The 15,592-nt window shown below is 41.5% G+C and overlaps 1 protein-coding gene across 4 annotated transcripts in view; it reads right to left on the bottom strand.

Annotated features, from left to right (window-relative positions):
- Positions 1-15,592, bottom strand: part of LRCH3 (leucine rich repeats and calponin homology domain containing 3) — a 101,012-nt gene that overhangs the window by 40,598 nt on the left and 44,822 nt on the right. For all 4 annotated transcript variants that reach the window (XM_077826114.1, XM_077826115.1, XM_077826116.1 and 1 more), the window contains exons 4-8: positions 14,487-14,592; positions 14,203-14,339; positions 13,078-13,187; positions 1,339-1,432; positions 290-410 (exon numbers count right to left, since the gene is read on the bottom strand). In XM_077826114.1, coding sequence (XP_077682240.1) covers positions 290-410; positions 1,339-1,432; positions 13,078-13,187; positions 14,203-14,339; positions 14,487-14,592 — 568 coding nt within the window. The remainder of the gene's footprint in view (positions 1-289; positions 411-1,338; positions 1,433-13,077; positions 13,188-14,202; positions 14,340-14,486; positions 14,593-15,592) is intronic.

The raw sequence follows: 15,592 nt of genomic DNA, 5'->3' as shown, positions 1-15,592 counted from the left end.
CATGTGATCACGTAATTAAAGATGGTATCATAATGCATACGCAGAAAGGGGCTGAATTAAGGTTGCACAAGCAACCTTACCTTCGGTCTTTTCTAACTTTTCAGTGCTTGATTTTGGAACCCTAATAATGTTCTTTAAACATAATTTGTGAGTGCAATTATAAATATATTAAGCCCCCACCACTTCTTTCCTTTAAAACAGCAAATTACCTATAACTGCCAAATATACATTTTGGAGCTTCAGTTATAACAACCAGTTGAATAATTAGCTATCAAAGACTGCTATTTACCTCCACCATTAGTTACAACAGTGGTCCCTCGGTTTTCCTGGTACTCTCTCTCTCTTCGCAGTCTCTGCTCTTTAGTGATCTCTGCCACTCGCAGAGGGAGGTCTGAGAACTCATCTGTAGGCTTTATAAAACAGACAAAAAAAAAAAAACCACTCTCTCATCCTGAGCATCATCTTTCAGTTAGTTTTCTAACATGAGCCTCCACTCCACCTGTCCTGCTGCATTTTGCTCCCTAAAACTATTAATTTAAAAGAGACACAACTGAAATGTACTGTTTTTAAAATAAGGTCGATTTAGGACCTCTCTTCCATGAAGAGTCTGTCTATAGTTTTAAATTTATTTTCCCTCTGAAATGAATGCATATGCTAAAAACATTCCAGGCTGGATTTTGAAGGCCCTTGTAAACACCAGGCTAGGAGCACAGTTCGCAAGAGCACCCCAGGCCTGGGTTGCAGCCATTTGCACAGCCTCCCCAAGAGGACAGAAGAAGCTTGCTCCTGTTTCTTCTTCCCAGTACCCTTCTTCCTTGGAGATCAGGTCTTGCTTCTTCTAAATGGTAAAGCGACAATCTATTTGGCCATTTGAAAAAGCTACATATAAAATCTTATTTGGAAAATCTGTGTTCATTTAAAATCTCTGTTTACCTGATTTTATTTTAATGAAACAGAAGCTCTTGAGTAATGGATAAAGATAAGCTATGCTAATATAATACAATAAGTAGCTCATCTTTTGTAAGTTTTCTTATCACTTGTTTATATTAATTCATTTCTACAAAGTGCTCTTCTGTATTTTCTCTTGGGTTTACACTTGTATTTTGATTTTTTAAAATGTTTCAATAAAAAATATTAGTAAAAGAACAAGATTCATTTAATATAAAAATGGTGCTAATTCTTTTTCCAGGAAATCAACAGTAATCTGTAAACTATGGAAATTACATTTTTTATTATACATAAGCATCACTCCTTGAATATTCTTCCAAATCTATGCTTTCATTATTTGTTTCCTGTACAAATATTGCCACCCAACAAAAATAAAGCAACTACACTTACTTCGTTCCCTGACCATCTTTTGTCTCCGCTGTCCACACTATTGAAACCAGAATCTAGTGCTCCATACGGACGACTGGAGTACAGTTCCTCATGGCTGTCAAGCAGATAATTTTAGTCACTATAACATAAATGTCACTGAAAAATTCTTACTCGTGACAGAGCTGAAAATGGAATTAACTATTAAGCAGAGCTGAGCGGTGTCCACAACACGTTAGAAGTTGTCACATGGCATTCACCATGCATAATACTTTCTAAGAGGGTATATTCTTCCAACTACAAAGATTCCCATCTGTTAGCCAGCTGACATGATGCAGCTGCCTTATGCTTTCAAGAGCTGATCTAAGCTTATGGCCCAAACAATTCTGACAAATGTTTTTTTTGTTGGCAAACTGACCTATTAAATTCTCCTTTAGCAAGTCAGTTCATTTTATGTTACTCAGGTGTTTTAGTTGAATGACTCTTCCCAACCCCCAAAACCACTTTTTCCCCATAGGGAATCACACAACCATACATTTATTACACATACATAGAAACGTATAGGAATGAGCATGCGCCTCTTTTAGGAGAAGTATGACAACAATCAAAATGTATACTTAATGCATGATACAGAAAAGAGATGTATAGTTAATCTAAAATACTCCATAAAATACACCACACATTTCAAATGAAATATATCACCACTTGAATGATATACAAATTTAGTTTTCACTCATTAAATTGACTTGTCAACGACTTGCCTAGACACAGACATTACATATGTGCAATGAAGGGATGAAAATATAAACCATAACATAAGGGGCTGTATGCTGCTTTTCCTGCTCTAAGTGGGTACAGAGACTACACAGTTCAGCAGCGTGGCCATCACAGATGTTGAATCTGGCAACTGCTGCAGATAGCTACAGCAGCAGTATAACAATGGGACTTGTCTGATCCACTGCAGATAGCATTTCACAACGGATCAACTGTCCTGCTGGCACTTGATGCCTGAGGGAAAACTGCAGCAAACAGCAATTACTGCATAATACACTAGAAAGAATTTCAGGAAGCTGATTGCTCCACCCAAGCATAGCTAATTGTAGGTCATTCTCTCACTAGTATTGATCTCTAGTTGTCCCTCTGTTTAAAAATCCCTCATCCAGGAAACAATTATTTTTAAATGACTGTTATTACTATTATTTATGCAGCACCATAGAGTCATGGTGCTTTACAGAAAAAAGTGACAGGCTACAGTCCTGAGGAGTTTACAGTCCTAGTTAGACACAAGGGGTATGTTTACACTGCAATTAGACACCCCTGGCTGGCCCAGGCTCCTGGAACTCAGGCTAAGGGGCTGTTTAATTGCGGTGGACATTCAGGCTCAGGCTGATGCCCTAGCTCTGGGACCCTCCCACCCCGCAGGGTCCTAGAGCCTGGGCTCCACCCCAAACCTAAATGCCTATACTGCAACTGAACAGCCCCCTAGCCCGAGCCAGCTGGCACAGGCCAGTCATGGCTTTTTAATTTCTGTGTAGACATACCCAAGGAGAGATTACTCACAATGTGCCATAATGGTGGTTCTTTGAGACGTGTGTCCCTGTGGGTGCTGCACTTCAAGTGTGCTTATACCACTTGGGCCTTTGACGGGAGATTTTTGGTAGCAGTACCCATTCAGGCCAGGCATGCAACTCTATGCTTCCTTATGCCCTGCTCTGAGGATACATAAGGCTACACAGGTGAACTGCCTTCAGTTCTTTCTCCACTGCCAAGTCCCCAGAGGAAACTCCAAAGCAGAGGGGAACGAAAGCAGGTAACAGAGCACCCATACGGACACACACAGTGAAGAACTCGTTACTGCACAAGGCAAGCAACTTCTTCGAGTAGTGTCCCTCTGGGTGCTCCACTGCAATTGACTACCAAACAGTTCCCCCAGCTGCACGGGGGGCTCTGGAACCAAGTCCAAGATTGAACACAATACAGTACAGCATTTCCAATAGCAGCATCTGATCTAGAAGACTGGACCACTGCATAATGCTTGGAAAAGATACATATGGAAGACCAAGTGGCAGCCTTACAGATGTCCAGAGCAGAAACATTCTTGAGTAATGCCGTAGAAGTAGCTACAGATTTTATGGAATGGGCCAACGCCCTTGAAAGAGCTGAATATATGAAGTTATAGCACAAAAGGACACAATCAGAAATCCACCTGGAGTGTCTCTAAATCGCTGTGCCTTTAGATCTATCAGCAATAGTCACGAACAGTCTGCTTGACCTCCTAAATGACTTAGCCCTTTCCAAATAAAAGGCTAATGCACTTCTAACATCCAGAGTGTGTAAAAAAGGCCTTCACTCTGGACTGATGAGTCTCTGGGGGGAAAATGGATAATCTCATTGATGTGAAGCTCATATGACACCTTAGGTAAAAATTGTGTGTGTGGATGTAACAAAACTCTGTCCTTGAAAAACACTGTAAATGGAGGATCTGCCATTACAGCCCCTATTTCTCCAATCCCACAAGCAGAGGTGGTAACCACCAGAAAGACAAATCTTCTGAGATAAATTAATGAGGGAAGAGGTAGCCGTTGGCTCAGACGGGGGCATAGGGCATCAAAGTACTGCATTCAAATCCCAGGTAGGAATGCGTTTCTAAACTTGGGAGAAAGTTTCCCAATCCTCTCAGAATCTTACAGTTGCAGGATGGGTGAAGAGTTAGAATCCCTCAACTGCTGAATGAAAGGCTGTTACCACTGCCAAGTGCGCACTGATAGAGCTCATCTAGAATCCTAACTTTTTCAACACTAGGAAGTAATCAAGGATGATCGAGGGGGAAGAATGAACAGGTACAACACTTCTGGACACACCACATGCTGAATCTTTTCCACTTGTGGAGGTAAGTGTATTTCGTGGAATCTTTCCTACTGTTCAGCAATGCCTGTTGCACTTCCTTAGAACAAGTCAACTAATGCCTCATGACCCATTGACAAGCCAAGCTTTGAGGCAAAGTATCTTCAGGTTGGGATGAAGAATGCAGCTGGCATCCTGAGAATGAAGACAAGGAATGGATGAGAGTCTGACGGCTTGACAGAGGGCTAGGTGAATCCGGTAAGGGTACCATATCTGCTTGAACTCTGTTGGGATTACTAATACAATTCTGGTTTTGTCATGCTTGATCTTCTTGATCACTTTCAGAATCAGTAGTGTTGGAGGAAATGCACATGGAAGGCCTCGTCCATGGAATGAGAAAGGCATCTCTAAAGAGAGAGGAAACCACTCCGCCCCTTAAACAAAAGTGTTTGCATATCTTGTTGGTCACAGTGGCAAAGAGGTCTATTTTTGGAACTCCCAAGTTCAAAAAATGTTATTGAGAATCTGAGGATCCTACTTCCATTCATAGTACTGGAAAAAGTGCCTGCTGTTGTCTGCTAACCTGTTTGTAGTTAAGGCAAGTTGCTGAAATAAGTTTGCAGTTGACTGTCCACCAGTTCCAGAGCTTTATTGTTTCAGTACAAAGGGAAGGGTACCTGGCCCATGCCTCTCAGCTGATGAAGAACGTACAAGCTATGTTGTCCATGAGAATCTTTATGTTTTTTTTCCTGATTAAAGGCAGGACATAGATACAGGCATTCCTGAGTTCCCTCTGTTTGAGGCAGTTGATATGTAGTTTGTCTCTGTTGGGCAGAGCATTTGCCCTGAATGGTGAGGGTCCCCAAGAGTACTGTCCCAGTTCATCATAGATGCATCCATTGTTATGATGATAGAGGGAGGTGACTGAACAAATGGAATCCCCATGCAGACATTGTCTAGGACCCTCCATCACTTGAGTGGAGACTAAGACCTGGCGAGGAACCGACAATAACTTGTTCAAGTTGTGTTTGTTTGGAGTATAAACAATCTTGAGGTAGCCCTGGAAACATTGTAATGGTATGTGCCAGACTCCATCTTTGAAGGTGAAGGCTGCTATATGTCCAAGTAATTGAAGACAACTTCTTATTGATGTCTGTAGGCTCATTTAATGTTTGAGAAGATTTCCTAACATTGAGCATCTGTTGGAGAGGAAGATAAGCCCCAGCTGGTGTAGCATCCAATGAATGCCTGTGAACTCTATTCTTTGTATGGGGCTCAAAGGGGATTTCTAGATGTTGAGCTTAACCCTAGATTGGGGAACAAAGATCTCATTGTCTTTACAGCATCAAAAACCTCATTGTAGGACCAGCCCATGACCAGCCAGTCATCGAGGTATTGACAGGAAGCCCTCCACATGACTACTGCTGTAGAGCAGCAGTGTTGGCTGCATCCAATAAGGCCTTTAGCTTTATTTTAGTTAACAGCTGACGCTCGTCAATAATAGCCTGAAACTGGTCACACTCCTCAGCCAGCAAATGCTCAGTAAAGGTTGTGAATTTGGTAAAACTTGAATGACTGTATTTAGCCATGACAGCTTGATAGTGTGTGATGCTAAATTGAAGAGTCACAGATGAGTAGGTCTTTCTGCCGAGTAGATTAAGGCATTTTTGGTCCTTATCATATGGTGTGGTCTTTGCACAATGTTGTTTGCCATGTTTTTTCACTGCCTCCACAACCAGGGAGTTCAATGTTGGATGGGTGAACAGAAATTCGGAGTCTCTAGCTGGGACATAATATTTTTCATGGGCCCTTTTACAAGCTGGTGGAATCACTGCAGGGATCTGCCAGATGGATTTGGCAGGATTCAGAGCCTCATTAAGAGGCAGAACAACTCAGGTGGAGGGAATCCATTGGAGGATATCTAGGAGCTTATGCTATGACTCTCTGACCTCTTCCAAGGGATCTGGAGGGAATCCGAAATGTGCTTCATTAACTCTTGGACGTGTCTGAAGTCATCAGTCATAGTTGGTTGGAGAGGCATAACCGCTTCATCTGGGGAAGATGAAGAAATATTTGTTTGGGGAGAAACCTCTTGATCTGTCCTGGCCTCCTGCTCTTCAAAGGATTCTTGTGCCTGAGGTAACAGAAGAAAAGCAGTTGGAGTACGGGAGCATCTCCCTGTATACTTCACATGAGAGAGACTAGGGGCATGTGACAACTGCAGACGATTTGCAGCCCGAGAAACCCAGTACCGCCACTGGAGAGGTCCAAAAGGCACTGGGGGTGGTATCCATCGGTTCTCAAACCAGGTTGGGGGGACATGGGTCCATCTGTGGTACAACTCCCCACTCTTGACAAAAGTGTCAGGATAGAAATTCCTTGTCTGAAGCGTCAGGGAACCCTGGACTGAAATATCTGAATTGGAGGAAAATTCCTCCTCTTCAAGTGGGGGAGTCCCAACACTCTCTGAAGGCGCTGGAGAGTCAAGTGGTACTAAGAAAAGGTCCCACTTCAGTGACCATGCTTGTCTCGGTACTGAACCTTTCGGTACCAATTAACAAAGGAGATTCCAGCTCCTCCGAAACAAGTATATCCTTTGAAAATCTGAACTCCTGCGGTACCAGGTGGATTTGAAGAGTGGGACTGTTGTCAGTACTGAGGCCATACACTGCTCTGGTAAGTTCACTCGAGTTCAGTGGTTCTCAAAGCCGGTCCGCTGCTTGTGCAGAGAAAGCCCCTGCCGGGCTAGACCGGTTTGTTTACCTGCCACGTCCGCAGTTCGACCGATCACGGCTCCCACTGGCCGCGGTTTGCCACTCCAGGCCAATGGGGGCTGCGGGAAGGGCAGCCAGCATGTCCCTTGGCCCGTGGCACTTCCTGCAGCCCCCATTGGCCTGGAGTGGCAAACCGCGGCCAGTGGGAGCCGCGATTGGCCGAACCTGCGGACGTGGCAGGTAAACAAACCGATCCGGCCCGGCAGGGGCTTTCCCTGCACAAGCGGCGGACCGGCTTTCAGAACCACTGTGCTCTAGTTGACGTAGTCAGTACTGATGTGAGGCCTTGAGAGGTATTCAGACCATATGAGAGGCACAACAACATCTTCCCAGTACTGAGGCAGTCTTAGATGTCGATGGTACCAAAGGAATTTTGGGTAACATTCTCTTAGAGTGGGAAAGCTTTGATGTTGCAGTATCCTGCTTGTGCAGCACTGAAGGTCCCAGTATCAAGGCATGCTTGTTGCCCCTTTTCTCTGCAGAGCCTGGAGCCCTATGCACAGGATCAGTACTGAGAGGGTCTGCAGCCTCAGACATACCCAGGGTGGAACATGAGGTCTCTGCAGCGGTCTTGCATTGCAGTGACTGAGGTCTTTTTGAGGTGGATTCTTCCTGTGGAGAATGACTCAGTTTTGTATGGGTTTTCTTCATGGATTTACCTTGGGTAGATCCAGGTGAACGTGACGAAGTTGACGGGGCACTGTGTTCACTCAGCAACTGATGTCCGGAGGGGGAAGGGTGTATCTCCTGGCCTGGACCTGAGGCCAACTGGAGGGAATGCTCCATCATTAAGAGTCTCAATTTTAGCTTCCAATTTTTTCTTGATTCACCCTTAAATGCAGAGCATATGAAGCACTTTTGTGGGACATCAGACTCTCCCAAGCAGCGGATACAACAGGAATGGCTGTCGCTGACCAAGATGCACTCCTGGCAACAGATGCACTGTTTGAAGCCCAGAGATCCTGGCATACCCCAGGGCAATGACGTCTAGCAGGGGAAGGTCCCCCTCCCAAAACGGGAAAGGGATCAAGAGAAAGATCTCCCAAATCCATAAATAAAAAGTAAATAAAATAACTAAACAATAAAATAAAGACAGGTAACTACGCTAAGAGATTTCAAAGTAACACATACTAATGCTCCATCTCAGGCCAAGGCAGTGGAGAAAGAACCGCAGGTGTTTCGCTCACACAGCGCTGTATAGCCTTAGAGCGAGGCATGAGGAAGCATAGGACACGTATGTGGGCTGAACAGACACTGCAACCTAAAATCTCCAATTCAAGGAGAAAGGGGTGTTAGCACACATGAAATGGAATGCCCATAGGGATGTTACTCAAAGAGCAACTAAGGGATAAAGGATGAGGGAACAAGAGCTGCAAAAGCGAAATATGCTTATTTTTATGTACACATCTGCAAAAGCATCCACAGGCAGACCCTTAACCCTATACAAAGCCTCATTTAAGCTACTGGGGCTCTGACTCTATGGACCAATGTGCAGGATCTAGCACTATGTTTGTTCCTCTGAGTCTGTAAAAGATTTAAGTCATGTACTAAAGCCTGGGGATGGCATCTGGAATGAAGGCAAGAATGGAACTCAGTGATGCTAAACAAAGTTAATATTCATATTAGGGATCCTTCAGCAACAAAGATGGGAAGGGAACCACACCTCACTTCTTTTGGGTGAGAGGAGAAAAGAATAATCCTGAAATTGCTCAGTGTAGTTAAAAAAAACCCTTTGGATTTTTAAATGTATTAGCTGTGTCATGCCTTTTGTTCTATAGAAAGAGTTAACAATGCCTACAGTGGCCCCAGGAATACATAGCTATAAGACACTGTAGTCTACTTTTAAGGCAAAAAAAAAATCCTAACAAAGTACTCTGCATTATACAGACAATAGTAATATTGTTTTTCAATTAAAGACCAGCTGGGGAAAGAAAACTTCAGGTAGCACATGTAACAGTCTACATAGTGACCACATTCAAACCAATAATTCACAACATCGAAATACTGGATTAAAACCACTGGTTTTTTAGAAATTATAAAAGGAAAAATAAAATGAGAAACGGGTTCCCACATGACACACTACAATAATTCCATTTTAATCATGACTACATCAGTATTCTGAGAATCTAAAGAGAAACCAATTTTGCACTGAACAAGCACTTAAAATTGAAGAAGATCAAAATTCAATAGTTAAAAATCAAACAGTATTTTTCCTTTTGGATTACATTTTCTTCATATTCTATCCCTCCTATTCAATTACAATTTTTGAAAAATACTTCATCACTGAGACCATCTGATAACTCAGAAATTCAGTTACAGTTCCTACGCTCTCCCCTACTTCTGAAAACAGAGGGTTACTGACTGCTCAGGGCTTTATATGTTCATTACAGACAACAGCCTTTAAGAAATCCTCAGAGACTGCAGATCCTATTCCTCACTGACTAGCTGGCTAAAGCAGCAATAATTAAGCAACAAGACAGTGGGCAGTACATTTTTACAGCATGCTTGGGGTCCAATGCATAAGGCATGACGCTGAAAGTAGAGTAGCTAACCACCTGAGAAGTGCAATAATCACTTTGAAATGCAGTGTCTAAAGTACCTTTTTGTAATGAAAATAAATTTAATCCATAAAAATAAGGGGAACAAGATGTGCACTGACATGAAGAGATCATCACTCGCAGTCAGAGTTCTGAAGTCACATTGTAATACATGCATATACTTCAATCTCCTTTCTATCCACGGAATATAACTACCAGACCCTTTCAAAACAATCAGTACAACTGATTCCTACTCCAGAGACCCATGTATCAGTACTTCAAACTTTTATGTCTTGCATTCCAGACTCATCCTCCCTACCTCAACACTGAACCTAGTGCTAGGCTCCTGCGAGGAACTGCTGCTGCCTCCCTTCCATTCAGTTATGCATGATCCAATGTTGAGCTTGAGTGCTCCACATTTCAGTCACACAGCTAAGAGATTGGTCTAGAACAGCCCAAAGGTTAAAGGTCACATAACTTAACAGGAGTCTAAAGACACTGATCGGTACAGTCAATATCTTATTCTGGTAAACGGATACAATTGTCTGAAAGACTGGGAACCAGTTCTCTATTGAAAATGGTAGTAACAATTAAATAAAGCAATAGTTTTAAAACCTGGGTAAAACATAGGAGAGAGCACTGGTATTGTGTTTAGGATAACTTTACATGAGTCCAAAAAAAAAAAAAAAAAAAAAAAAGGCAGCGTGGGCCAGCAGCAAAATTCTCAGTTAGAAATATTTATAGATAAAGAAGCCAAAATTTTCTCCTGGCAGAATCTACAATGATTTAGTGCTTCTGATTTCACTAGCACCACTACAAGTTTGTCCACTTAATCAGAGAATTTTACATTTGTGTAAAACTTCAGTGAAATTACTACATGTGACACCTGCATTATTCTTATGAATACTGTATGTGACTGTTTCCCTCTTCAGTTTTGTACTGCTGCCTACTTGAACGCAAAGGTTAAGTCAGACCAGAGCTGAGGGTTGGTCTAGGCAGGAAATGCAACAAGGACCAAGGCTATGTCTACACTGCAGCTGCGAGGCGTAATTCCCAGCTTGAGTAGATGTACATGTGCTAGCTCAAGCAGAAATGCATAAAAATAGCAGTGTGGCAGTAGACGCCTGGGTGGTGGCTGGAGCTAGTTGCCTCGGTACAATCGCTCTGAGATCCTAGGTACGTACTCAGGCAGTTAATCCGAGCAGCTGCCCATGCAGCCACACTGCTATTTTTAGCATGCTAATTTAAGCAGAGCTAGCACATGGAAGTCTACCCGAGCTGGGAACTACACCTCCCAGCTGCAGGGCACACACAGCCTAAGAGAGAAGACAGCCGCAGGCACACGCTTTCAAAGAAGTCCACTCCAAAATTCCACCCCAGAAGGTAAAGCCACAAGGCCTGACACCTGCTGGGGTGCACTCAGCGAGACCCTGAGAAAGGACTGTCATGCAGTTAGCTTGGTAACTGTCACATTAGCTTTGAAACCAGCTTTACATCAACTCAGGTTTAATTCCATGCTTTTTCAAATTGCCCAGGGTCACTATATAACCTCCACAGAGCAAAAGACAAAGGTCAGGTATATATATGCTGATTATTTTTAGTTTTTTCAACAGCCTGTGAAATCGCTGACCAACGGCTCTGTTGACTTGCCTATGGGCATTAACTGGATTACACTGTATTGTGCAGGAGTTGTTCTGTTCTTTCATCTCAGAAATTCTAGAAGAAATTCTGACTTTGGGCAGCAGCTCATCTTCTCCATTGGCTCCTTTATGTTGGTTCCTACAGAAATCTATTGTCTTCCACACATATTTGCTCAATATGCATGTGAAGCCACTGTGGGAGCCACTAAAAGTGATATAATCAGTACATGAGCAACAAAGAGTTCTATGCCATCTCTCTTATCCACTTCAGATATATCTACTTTCATGGTGCCTGGCAGGGATGGAGACATGGACAAAAGCAAGCCAGTCCACACATGCTTGAAGTAAAATTGACCATCTGGAGGAGGCACTGTGAGTGGGTTCTGCCCAAGCTTTTATATTGGTACTGTGAATAATGGTAAAATATGTGAATTCTTTCATTACATGAAATGAAAATCTTTTCAATAAACACATACCCTACTTATCGATCTTATGCTTTTCAAAAGAAAAACTACACTGGAGATCAATAGCTTTAGATACAGTTGGTTGGACTGGGCAATTTATGTCACAATGAAGGTGCCCTAATTTCCTTAGCCTTTCTGAATACAGATGCTCCTTAGATCCCTGTATCAGCTTCTTTTTTGCAATATGCACTTTATTATAATAAGAAACTAAGACAGCATTATAAATTTAGCTAACAAAAGACCTAAATAATTTTAATCTAAACAGTATTCCAAATGCGGCCTCACCAGCGTCACATACAAGCTAGAATCACATACTCTGATTTATATGCCACAACTTTATTTGTCTCAAATAGCACCTGATTGTGCTAGGTGTGATTACTCTCTAAAGAGACAAGTGACTTTCAGAAAGCGTTCATGTTGACCCCATCTGGAAAGGTGCTTACCAAATGTGGATTCTAGACTTGAAGAGGAGCTGTCTGTTGGCATAAAGTCTCCTTCATAAGCCTTTGGTACAACTGCACTGGCTTATTAGATTTATTTATTAATCGTGTTCAGCCCATGGTGCATGTTATAGATATATATTTCCTCTGGCTCAGTGTTAGTTTGTCTGACCACTGAGAATATATTCTTTTTCTTCTAGTCAGTCTCCTACCTCATTACTTTGCTTTTCTCTAAAATGTGTAGTATAAATATATAGTGTACTCCTACTTTTCACTAGACATCTTAATTTAGAAGCTGATGTGGTTGACTGTTCTAATACCTGTTTCAGAGTAGCAGCCCTGTTAGTCTGTATTCGAAAAAAGAAAAGGAGTACTTGTGGCACCTTAGAGACTAACAAATTTATTTGAGCATAAGCTTTCGTGAGCTATAGCTCACTCCATCGAATGCATCCGATGAAGTGAGCTGTAACTCACGAAAGCTTATGCTCAAATAAATGTGTTAGTCTCTAAGGTGCCACAAGTCCTCCTTTTCTTCTTTCTAATTCCTGAGTTACTGTATTAAGCATTTGTGCCAAATGAAAGCCTGCCACGAATAAAACAGTTTACTAAAGGGGTGGGATCAGCACTTATACTTGTAGTTACAGCAGAACAGTTATACAATCATGTACAAAAGATTAAAAATCACAACAATGTTAGACTGTAGTAGATATTGGGAAAACCCTAAGATTTTATTCAGTAAAAACACAGATTAATGTCTTAAAAATAGAACTTCCTTCTACCATAGCCTGAAGACACCAAACTTTTTTTTTCCCCTCAAGAGTGTGTGCCCTTTAGGACTGGCTGAATTGTGATATTACTTCATTTTTCCTTCTAAACTGTCTTGACTGGACTCCTGCTAGAACGGCTCACAGGGTGACACACATCACATTGTTCTTCAAGGCCATAATTATTGGTGAAATGTACACTAACCAACAATCAGTGGATCTAGTTTCTGCCTCTTCTGAATTCAGGAGAGTAGACAAGTTTTCCCCAATCCACATCAAACAGAATATGCACAAACTTACCAAGAGCCAAATCCCATGGGCCTCCTATCATAATCAGGCAAGTCTTGAGCGATCTTGCACGCTTCTATGTTCAGGTATTTAAATATGTGGATTTTTCCTTTTATGCATATCTACAAAAAAGGAAAGCCATAAACATATTGAGCACTTTATTTCATCAAAGCGCTGTACAGACATTAACTAGCTGTTGTGAATAATGTATTACTCAAAAGTCAATAAATAAATGCTTATAACATCCTTACAGCTCTTCATCCATTTTTTGAACCTTCCCCCATTACAAACAACTGCATTTAAGTGTCACAGAATATATGTATAATAAAAAACTGGAAGCTTTTTCCAAAAACATCTGGACTCTGTGGAGCCCTTTCTGTAAACTTGCTCATAATGGTTTATCATGTCAATGATCTTCTCTGAACAAGGAGCTATATGTATTTGTAAGGGGTAAAACTTGGAACTACAGCAGAGGCATGCAAACTTTGACCAACCTAGGTGGCAATGGCAGCTTGCCAAGAGACAGGCCTAATTTGAATCAAGTGAAGTCACTTCTAACTCCCTTCATCTTTAATATGGAGGTAGAATCTATGGAAACTATAAGTCACAGCACTTCCCACTCTGATTCAGAGGAAGCAGGTCATTCCCCAGAGCTATACATACATATTAAAGATGAAGTCAGCCATTGACCACATTGTATTTAGCCTGCAAGCTGCATTTTGGGCAGGCTGCCGTAAAATGAATGAAAATGCATTGCACTTTTAGTTTCCCAGTTCACTACTTCAACAGCAGAATGGCTCAAAAATGTTTTTTGTTCATAGCTCTTCTTCTCCCCCAAAGCTTACTCTGATCTAGAGCCACTTGCTTATTTTACTTATACTGTACAATGAGAATTTTATTCAAAAGGTTAACAAAGGAATTCCTACAGTAACCACATACCTACTACCAGCAGGAGAACTAAATTAAGGGAAGTGGAAGAGTATTTCTGCCATGGGTTTCTTTAAGGTCTCTAGAGAAATACAGGTTCTTTAAAATCTTACTGTTCACAAAAGAAAGTTTTAAACCATTCAGTTTCAAATCTCATTTTACATCCTCTAGTGAAAATAGCAGACATTCTAATTCCAAATTATAATTCACCTGTGCAGGGGGTGACTGTAGCGGGTTGTTGTCTAGTGTGATTGTCTGAAGATGCCTGAGGTTCCGATAACAAACAGGGATTGTTGTGATTTTATTGCAGGAGAAATCTAATCGAATCAAAGACAATTCTGCAAGTTCTGGAGATAGAAAACAAACATTCAATCTAGTAGCTATAATAAACAATATGCTTACTACTAGCTCTTAGGAAAACAAGCTTGAAAAAGAATAGAAGTGTCAAAAATCTCAGTTGTTACATATGACAGACTTTCATCCGCTGATCTCACCTTCAGGTAAATGCACCAAATGATTTCTCCTGATGTTCAGGTCACGCAAAGACTCCAGTCTGCCAATCTGTGGAGGTATTGTCTGTATTTCATTACAGCTCACATCCTGCAAAACAAAACTACGAAGTGAGACACTGTTTTGATACTGTTTCAGAGTAGTAGCCGTGTTAGTCTGTATTCGCAAAAAGAAAAGGAGTACTTGTGGCACCTTAGAGACTAACCAATTTATTTGAGCATAAGCTTTCGTGAGCTACAGCTCACTTCATCAGATGCATTGAAGGAGCTGTAGCTCACGAAAGCTTATGCTCAAATAAATTGGTTAGTCTCTAAGGTGTCACAAGTACTCCTTTTCTTTTTGCTTTGATACTGTCAGCCTGTTTAAATAAATCCCAATGCTAGCAGGCAATTCCTGCCTTCTGGTTTTGTAGGTGTATGTACATTAACTCTGACAGGCAGTGTTTTATTTATAAACTTGAAAAAAATAAACACTTTTATGACACCTAAGATTGTCAAAGTGCTTTACTAACATTCATTAAGTTTCAGCACTGTGACAAAGTTAAGTATTAATTATCCCCATTTTACAGATGGGGAAACAGAAGCACAAAATAATTTTTTCAGTGTCCCAACAACAGCAGAGCAAAGAAAAGAATGAATCCAGGAGAAATGACACTAGATCATAAAAGCTCTTTAGACAAGTGACACATTATGGAAAAAGTGAAGGTATAATGATATTTCCATGTATAGTAAGTTAGCAAACTAGCATGTTAGTGTACATTTCTATCATTCCTCCACAGATTGTCCATTTCCCATTCCTCCACAGACTCTGAAGCAGGAGAGCCTGGAGACACACTACCTGCCATGTACTTTATCTGGATATTTTCAAGGGCCTATCTCAAAACCTCTACGTAAATTTACAACAACATTTAGAACATACAAAAGGATAAAATACATACTAAATTGCCAGCACAAAAGCCAGCCCAGACTAAATAATATCACCCAAAAATAATATTAACCTCACACGCATCTGGGCATTAGCAGGCGTATGCAGCAGACAGCCAGGGAACAAAGTGAGAAGCTCTAGTAGAGCTATGTGGTGTAGCCCTTAG

This window comes from Eretmochelys imbricata, chromosome 9 (genome assembly GCF_965152235.1).
Source record: "Eretmochelys imbricata isolate rEreImb1 chromosome 9, rEreImb1.hap1, whole genome shotgun sequence".
NCBI lineage: Eukaryota > Metazoa > Chordata > Testudines > Cheloniidae > Eretmochelys > Eretmochelys imbricata.
This window is presented reverse-complemented; position numbering and strand designations above follow the sequence as displayed.